Source organism: Eschrichtius robustus, chromosome 1 (assembly GCF_028021215.1).
Source record: "Eschrichtius robustus isolate mEscRob2 chromosome 1, mEscRob2.pri, whole genome shotgun sequence".
Classification (NCBI taxonomy): domain Eukaryota; kingdom Metazoa; phylum Chordata; class Mammalia; order Artiodactyla; family Eschrichtiidae; genus Eschrichtius; species Eschrichtius robustus.
The window spans coordinates 134,547,414-134,556,164 of NC_090824.1; the positions used below are offsets into that span (position 1 = coordinate 134,547,414).

At 61.3% G+C, this 8,751-nt stretch overlaps 1 protein-coding gene across 8 annotated transcripts; it reads left to right on the top strand.

Annotated features, from left to right (window-relative positions):
• The first annotated feature begins 397 nt into the window (after positions 1-397).
• ISLR2 (immunoglobulin superfamily containing leucine rich repeat 2) lies at positions 398-8,358 on the top strand. Of its 8 annotated transcripts, none has more exons than XM_068555413.1 (3): positions 398-413; positions 3,369-3,482; positions 4,915-8,358. In XM_068555413.1, the coding sequence occupies exon 3, from the start codon at positions 4,923-4,925 to the stop codon at positions 7,164-7,166; it is 2,244 nt and encodes a 747-aa protein (XP_068411514.1). In that variant the 5' UTR covers positions 398-413; positions 3,369-3,482; positions 4,915-4,922; the 3' UTR covers positions 7,167-8,358. The 8 variants fall into 8 exon arrangements, with proteins under 8 accessions (XP_068411514.1, XP_068411505.1, XP_068411464.1 ...); XM_068555404.1 differs by lacking the exon at positions 398-413 and adding an exon at positions 1,178-1,194; XM_068555363.1 differs by lacking the exon at positions 398-413 and adding an exon at positions 2,170-2,383.
• The last annotated feature ends 393 nt before the right edge of the window (positions 8,359-8,751 follow it).

Here is an 8,751-nt window from a genome sequence, read left to right on the forward strand (position 1 = left end):
TCGGCACCCCAGCCTGGTCAAAAAGCCTTAGCCCGGATTCTGTAGATTCCAAATCTGGGCCCTCCACGCTGGTGTCTTGGAACCTTGTATCCCTCCTCTCCCCTACTTCCACACACCTAATTAGGTGTCTGTTTCTTTAACCATCAAAGACTTGGGCGGCGGTGGGGGTGGTATCTTCGTTCCCGGTTCCCCAGCCCTTCAGTAACTGTACCATTATCAACATTACAGACATTAGAGGCCCCTGCGCGCCTGGCGGCGCCGGTCGAGATGCTCTCAGGCTTCTTCTAGCTGAGCTCGGAGGCTGATCCTGGAGTCGTACCTCCCATCCTAGGTCTCGGCGGATTCTGCCCGGGGCGACTCGGGGTCTAGCCCTGCTAGGGCGGGCACTGAACTCTTCAGGGTCCAAGGCGGGGGTAAGGGTTGTCTTTTCCCCAGGGCAGGCTTGGGGAACAAAAGCGCTTGCTGGAGAGTGGGCGGGAGCTGCGGGGGTCCGCGGGAGTCGGCGCCCTCGCGGGGGTGACCACTGCGCCCTTAGTCGCCCTCCAGGCGCCTGATGCCCTGTCTCCCTGCAGAATTCCCCTGGCTTCAGCATCCCCGGCAAAAGAGCAAGGAAAGGGGGTCTTTCTTGGCTTGCAGGCCCCAAAGGTTCCCAGGACTCGGGCGGGTGGGGTCCCTGCGGTCCGGGAAGTTCTCCGCGGAGAGTGAGCGAGCTCATTTTTCCTTCCATTCCCCAGCCTCTGTCTTCCAGTCTTTCAACCCTTCCAAGTTATCCCCAGCTTGCCTCCCTGTACGCCTCCTAGCCGAAAGCAAAGAGAACCTCCCAACACACAAAATAAAGAGAGGTGAAAAATGGGTGGAGAGTCCACAAGTCGCGCGCCTCCGTGCCTGAGCCTCGGTCACTGCCTTTACGCCAGGCCCCCTCCCCCCGCCAGGGAAAGTCTCCAGGACCCCCATACAGGACCCGATTCTCCAACCTCGCTGCTCGGCCCCCGGCTCCCCAGATCCCTCTTCCTTGGCCAAGGCTCTTCGAATTGCCCTTCAGGATTACCAAGACGCGTGGACAACACACCCAGGACGCCCCCCTTGCTCCGCAGACAAAGGGTCTGTGCCAGGCCAGCCGGCCGCGCCATTCCGCCCAAACCGCCCGGACTCACTCCTGGACTAGGGACCTGCTCTCGTTGCCCCCACCGCACGGTCAAGATCCTCTTACTCCTCCTCCCTCTTCGAAGACACCGTCTCCCTCAGGGCGCCCCCGCGCCCCTCCCCCGGGGCGTCTGTGGGAACTACAGGCACGGGCAGATGGAATGAAGTTCTGGGTTCTGAATTCTGGGTTGAGCGAGATGCGCTGGTCCCAGCTGGCTGGGCTGCCTGTAGCGACCGCAGGAATAGGAGAGAGGGAAGGCTAGGAAGTGTGTGTGCGCCAGTCTGTTCATATTTAATTTATAAAGGCTCCTCGGAACCCCGATCGGGTGGTCTCTTTAGAGGCAGCGCTCCTCACCCGTCTCTCTCCCCCACCTCCCCAGCTCATTAAAATGCTCAACACTGAAATCGGAAGATTGATCTCAGAGGCCCCAAACCGACCCACCTCCAGAGACAGCCACGGCCCGAGTGAGGGCTGGGGGGAACACGTGCGCCCGGAGTGCTCAGTGTCTATGGAAATACCGGGGAAGGCAGGGGCTCTGCGTGTTTCCCGAAGCCTGCACCCCTTTTCCGATTCTGGTCAGCAACTCTGTCTCCAGGGCTGCCATGGGCACTGAGGGGGAACAGGAATCGCGTTTTATACAAATGCCTCGACAACCCTGGGCTTCCACTTCTTTGTCGCCAAAAGAAATATCGGGGTTTCTCCAGAAACAGGAAGCGAGAGTCCGGAACAGCGAATATTCGAGTCTGCTGAGGCCCGTTGTTGTGTGAGGGTGTCAAACATTAGGGCGGTATCGGGCCGCAGAGGCTTTGGGGGACAGTGTGTGGGGTTGACGGTGTGTTTGCTCGTTAGACCGTGAAGATGATGGCGGGGGCGGAGGAGGAAGAGAGATGCTCAAGCCTGAAGTCTCCAACCCACAGTGCTCAAAAGGAGCAGACGTTTTGTAACCATCCCTTTCCACACCGCCGTCTGCTGCAGCCCCGGAGCCCCATTCGCCCCTAGCTGGCAAGTCCTGAGGGCGAGGCGCTTGGGTGCGCTCGGGCCGGCTTCCTGGGAGCGGAGGCTGGTACCAACGCGCCCTGCCCCACCCAGCGGTGCGCACGGGCCCTCGAGCTGGGCGGTGGTCTTCCAGCGCTGGTTTAGCCACAAAAGGCGAGACGTACAGAGTCGACCTGAGGAGGCTGGGCAGGGGAGCGCCCGGTAGGGCGGTGCGTTCTAGTCTTCGGGTTGGGCTGGCAAGAGGTGAGGTGGGAGCTGGGGAAACCAGGGCTCGTAGCTGCCCAGAGCCAGGCAAAAATAGCAGGGAGGGTGAGGCGCTCTGCTAACACTATCAATTATGCATCGTGTTGAACGTGGCTTCGGGGAGGAGGCGGCTAGCAGCGGGGGTGCGGGAAGGAAGAGTCCGCGCGACCCCTGCGGCGCGCAGCTCAGCCGGTCCCGCGCGAGGACTCTCTGCGCCACCGCCTGCCTTTGCAAAAAGAGTTTTAAGGCAAAGACACACTTCCCTCCCCCCTTCAGGCGTGAGCTCTTCCTTCCCCCAAATTCCTCAAAGATGGTTTGTCTCACGTGTTGCGGGGCGTAAAAGAGGCTCGCATTCATTTAGCAGCAAAGCTAACGGGCTCTGGCGGGACCCGCGCGTGAGGGTGAGTGCGCATGAATGTGTGTGCCTGCAGGAGGGGGGAATGCTGAGCGTCCCGGGTGAAGGTGTGCCTTTGAAAATGTGTGTGAACATAGCGAGATCTCAACACATTGATGCGATTATTACATGATGATGGGTAATTCTAACATATGAAGAGCGACTGTGTGGAGGGTGCGAGGGTCTGTGTCTGTGCCAACGCGTTTGAATGGGGAGGGAGTCGTGTGATTAGGGATAGTGACAATGTCTGCAGATGTGTAAATGAGGGGGGGGGATGAGGGTTATGGGAGTGTGGTGAACTGGAAAGAGCCAGGCCAGGGCGCTGGGCGTGGGGGCGCCCCTTTGTGACCAACGTCCCTTGGCCAGGGGAAGAGTCTCTATGGCTTTAACAAATGTAGATGATGCGGGAGGTGGGAGAGGCTGTGCGCGTCCCTGCTGAGCCCGGGAGCGCGCGAGGACTCTGTTCAATCTGCAGCCAGTGAGAGGTGGGGGGAACAGAGGCGAAAGGAAAAACTGAAGTGGGACCTCAGGGCCAGGGGAGTCCACAACTTACCTGTCCCTTTCTCTGCCTCTCCCCCATCTTCCCCACAGTCGCAGCAACAGATGTGGGAAGCGCCCTTGGGCTGTCGTCCTGGCTCCGCGACCTCAAGTCTGCAGAAGGGGTTGCAGCCCGAGGGCAGCGCGCGGAGAGTCAGCGAGCAGCGGGTAAGCAGCGGAGACCACCCCGTAACGCTGACCCAGATGGGGGTAAATCCCGTCCAGGGTGCCAAACCCTGCCGGCTCTCTCTAGGCGAGACCGGGGAGAAGAGGGGAGGGGCCTTCCCTCCGGGGCAAGAGGGAGTGGGGAACGCGGGTTCCAAAGACCAGAGGGTGGGAGGGGCTCTGCCGAACCTGCCAGGAGCCCTAAGTGGGAGCGGAGAATCTGTTTGTAAGTGCGTTTGTATGACTGCGGATACGAATCTTTTATTGGGGGGGGGATTGTCCTCAGGCATTGTGGGCTGCAGAAAAGAGGCAGAATCTTAAACCTTCTACTTGATTAGCTAGTGGCAGCCCCCTTGACCGATCGGCTAGGGACTTCCCCGCCCCCATGGGAGCCGTCTGGGAAGATGCAGAGGGGGGAGCGAGGATCTTTAGTGACCTCCCTCCATTGCTCTTGGTCCCAGCTCGGAGGAGGACCTCTTTCCTGAGAAGGAAGGTTGATCGAGGGGCCCTGTTGGTTTTCCCCTCCTAGGAGTTGCAGCCCAGGGCAGGCGGCTTCAATTGCGGCTGAAGAGGGACCTGACGAGTCTGTTTCCCCGGTCCCAAGCCTCTTGCCACCTGCAGCAAGTTCTCAGCATTTGCTGATCCGCTGGGATTTCAGTCTGAGAGGGCTGTGTACAGGCGCAAGTGCTCGCCTGTGTCCCTGTGTGTGGGTTGGTCTGTGTGAGGACTTGTGCCCTGGTGTCTGTCAATTCTCACGATGAACAGGAAAGCACTTTGCCCCGTGGTGGAGAACGCTGTACAAATGCTGTGTTCAGTTGAGAGAACAATGAGGTCTCCAGGATATATTGTGTCTGTGTCTGGGTGTCTTTGTGTTTGTATGTCTAGGAAATGTGTTGTGAACCCCTAAGCCCCTGCAGAAGTTGTCGGTTTGATGGCAGGTGCCTGGGCGTGTGTTTGTATTGTTGTGCGCTTGTATGGGCGTGTGTGGGCGAGTGCTGTGCCGTGGGACAAAGAGTTCAAGGGAGGACAGGCGGTCACGGACAAAAATACCCTTTCTATGTATCCCTTTCACTGAGTTAAATGAAGGCTTAGAAACATAGTCAGGGCTCGATGCAAAGCCCAGGGCAGACCTGCTAGCGGCCCACTCTGTGGAGGGCTCAGCCCCAGGCTGATGGGATAGGTAGAGAAAAAAGAGCAAGGTACGAGGCGGCTAGAAAAGGAAGCCAGGGCCCTGAGAGGGAGCAAGCATTGAATCCCAAGACTTTTACTGAGCTCCAACTCGTGCCTAAGAGAGGCTGCTGGGCACAGAGGAGAAAGTTACCGCAGCCCTGGGACCTGCCCTAGACGGGTTTACGGAGGAGGCAGATGGATAGGGAAGGGACGCTGGGGCTCAGTGAGTCACCTTCTCCCCTCTTCCCCCGGCTTCCACCTGCAGGATCCGCGATGGTGCCCTTGAGGGCCCTGTGGCTGGCTTGGGCGCTGCTAGGAGTGGCCGCAGCGTGCCCAGAGCCGTGCGCCTGTGTGGACAAGTACGCGCACCAATTCGCCGACTGCGCCTACAAGGAGCTGCGCGAGGTGCCGGAAGGACTACCGGCCAACGTGACCACGCTTAGTCTGTCGGCGAACAAGATCACCGTGCTGCGGCGTGGGGCCTTCGCCGACGTCACGCAGGTCACGTCGCTGTGGCTGGCGCACAATGAGGTGCGCACCGTGGAGCTGGGCTCGCTGGCGGTGCTGAGCCAGCTCAAGAACCTCGACCTGAGCCACAACCTCATATCCAGCTTCCCATGGAGCGACCTGCGTAACCTGAGCGCTCTACAGCTACTCAAGATGAACCACAACCGCTTGGGCTCGTTGCCCCGGGACGCACTCGGTGCACTGCCCGACCTGCGCTCCCTACGCATCAACAACAACCGGCTTCGTACACTGGCTCCTGGCACCTTCGATGCGCTAAGCGCGCTGTCACATCTGCAACTCTATCACAACCCCTTCCACTGCGGTTGCAGCCTTGTGTGGCTGCAGGCCTGGGCCGCGAGCACCCGGGTCTCCTTACCGGAGCCCGACTCCATCGCGTGCGCCTCTCCTCCTGCTCTGCAGGGGGTGCCGGTGCACCGCCTGCCCGCCCTGTCCTGTGTACCTCCCAGTGTGCATCTGAGTGTTGAGCCGCCGCCTGAGGCGCCGGGCAGCCCCCTGCGCTCCGGCCTAACGCTCATGCTACACTGCGTCGCCGAAGGACACCCCACGCCCCGCCTGCAATGGCAACTTCAGATCCCGGGCGGCACCGTAGTGTTAGTGCCGCCGATCCTGAGCGGGGAGGACGACGGGGACGGGGCGGAAGACGGGGAGGAGGAAGGAGATGGGGACGGGCCAACGCAGACAGAGGCTCCAACCCCGACTCCAGCACCCGCTTGGCCCGCGCCCCCAGCTACCCCGCGCTTCCTGGCCCTTACAAACGGCTCCCTGTTGGTGCCCCTCCTGAGTGCCAAGGAGGCAGGCATCTACACATGCCGTGCCCACAACGAGCTGGGTGCCAACTCCACGTCAGTTCACGTGGCAGTGGCAGCTGCAGGGCCCCCAAAGCACGCTCCTGGCGCAGGGGGAGACCCTGATGGGCAGGCTCCAACCTCGGAGCGTAAGTCCACAGCCAAAACCCGGGGCAACAGTGTCCTACCTTCCAAGCCCGCGGGCAAAATCAAAAGCCAAGGCCTGGGCCGGGTTAGCGTCCTCGGGGAGACACAGGCAGGGCCGGAGGGGGACGAGGAGGCAGGTGAGGGTGAAGAGGCGGAAGACCAGGTCTCTGCTGACCCGGTGGAGGAGCAACGCTGTGGCCACGGGGACCCCTCGCGGTACGTGTCCAACCACGCGTTCAACCAGAGTGCCGAGCTCAAGCCGCATGTCTTTGAGCTGGGCGTCATCGCGCTGGACGTGGCGGAGCGCGAGGCGCGGGTGCAGCTGACACCACTGGCGGCAAGATGGGGCCCTGGGCCCGGCGCGGCTGCGGGAGCAGGGCGGCCCGGACGGCGGCCATTGCGCCTGCTCTATCTGTGCCCGGCGGGGGGCGGCGCAGCAGTGCAGTGGTCGCGTGTAGAGGAGGGCGTCAACGCCTACTGGTTCCGTGGCCTGCGACCCGGGACCAACTACTCCGTGTGCCTGGCTCTGGCAGGCGAGGCCTGCCACGTGCAAGTGGTGTTCGCCACCAAGAAAGAGTTGCCCTCTCTGCTGGTTATCGTGGCCGTGAGCGTGTTCCTCCTGGTGCTGGCCACCGTGCCCCTGCTGGGCGCCGCCTGCTGCCATCTGCTGGCCAAACACCCGGGCAAGCCCTACCGTCTTATCCTGAGGCCGCAGGCCCCGGATCCCATGGAGAAGCGCATCGCCGCCGATTTCGACCCGCGTGCCTCCTACCTCGAGTCCGAGAAAAGCTACCCGGCAGGCGGCGAAGCGGGCGGCGAGGAGCCAGAGGAGACCGCCGGGGAGGGCCTTGACGAAGAAGCAGAGCAGGGGGACCCAGATGGGGACCTGCAGAGGGAGGAGAGCCTGGCGGCCTGCTCGCTGGTGGAATCCCAGTCCAAGGCCAACCAAGAGGAGTTCGAGGCGGGCTCCGAGTACAGTGATCGGCTGCCCCTGGGTGCCGAAGCAGTCAACATCGCCCAGGAGATTAACGGCAACTACAGGCAGACAGCGGGCTGAACCCCCAGCCCGTCTGGCAGCCCATTCCCATCCCCCACCTTGGGTGCCTGGGAGCAGAAGCCTTGGGCTGGCAGGATTTATGCCCCCCCAACTTTCACTTACTCCACCCCCTTACCACCCCCTAACCTTGACTACTGGGGACTTCTAGTGGGGAGTCCCACCCACGACGGTCATTGTCCTCGTGGGCTGAATTCCCCTCCATGGCGAGCACAGTTCCCCGCTCCTCCCTCCCTGTATAAGACACCACCCGCTGACCGTGAGGCGAAATCCAAGCCTCTCCGTTCCCACTGCAATTATCAGCGAAATCCGCCCCGAGCCCGCTCCACAGTGGGCTCGGAAGCCAGAGGAAATGGGAGAAGACTTTGGAAACATCTGATGGGCATGCTGTGGCTCGGGGGTCAGCCCGGGACCCCCAGGAGATGTCCTTAGCGTGGAGCGCTATGGGGTCCCGCCTCAACCCCTACTCCGCCCTTTCCGGGGTACACATCCCAGAAGCCGGAATTCTGTGGCAACTCCCCAGTTTTTAGTTTCAAAGCCCCCTTATGACTGGGAACCAAACGCTTCTGTCCCCCGTCCCCCACTCCGCTTCTGACCAGCTGGAGCCGAGACGCGTGCCTGCGGCGCCTTTCAGCTCCGCCCTCCGATTTTCATATTTTCGTTGTTTTCAAAGACAGTGACACTCCGGATCTGGTGCTAACACTCCCTTGCTAGCCTCTGGGAAAACTGGGTGTGTGCGTGTCTGGGGATGGGGGGAATCCGTCTTCTCTCGCCCTCTCTCCTAACTTAAAGCGCCGCAAAACCACGCGCCCTGTTTCCGCGGAGGGTGCGGCCTTGGTCCCGGGCCAATTTCGTTGTAGGTCAGTCGGGAATTTCTGGAGACTCGACAGCTCCGCTTGCGCTGCAGCATGCGGCCCAGACCTCAGCTCAAGAAGCACCAGGGGCGCCGGAAGCCAACCCCGGCCTCCTGGACCGGGTCTCTGGTGAGGGGCGAGCGCCCCGGTTCGCACAAAGCCGGCGCGTGACCGTGCGGCGGGATCCGGATGGAGAAAAGCCCCTCGGTCCTCGCGCGCCCCCGCCCCGCCCCTCCTTCCGCGAGAATAGTAATATTTGCGCGGCTGTAGTCCTAGACGAGCGTGCTCTGTAGGGGAGAAGTCTGTGTCCTGTAAAAGTGTGTCAAGGGTAGAGTAGGGAGGCGGGCGGGAGGGAGGGCGGGGAGAGGGGATGCGGCGCGGCGACTCGGGCGCTGGTCTTTTTTCTTTCTTGCAGAAAAGCCTAGGGGTTGGGGTGGGGGGGTTGGGGCATCGGGACCAGCCCTGTCCGTGAAGCGCAGCACAAGTGCGGCCCGGGGCTGAATAGCCCCCTGGAGTCCGCACCCTTTTCTAAAGGCGTCTGTATGTAAACAGTCAATAAAACAATCGATTTGAACTGGCCTTGGTGACTCTTTGTCGGGGGACAGAGGCAGGAAGCCTGGAGGATGCAGGAGGAAACAGCAGAAGGAAGGAGCCCATAGGATCCTCCCGTTGGGATCCTTTGTGTGATTTTTTGTTTGTCTTGTGATTTTACCAGGTGTTTACACCTGGTGCCT

Coding starts and splice junctions, on each gene's coding strand:
- ISLR2 (XM_068555413.1), top strand. CDS start 4,923: ATGGTGCCCTTGAGGGCCCTGTGGCTGGCTTGGGCGCTGCTAGGAGTG.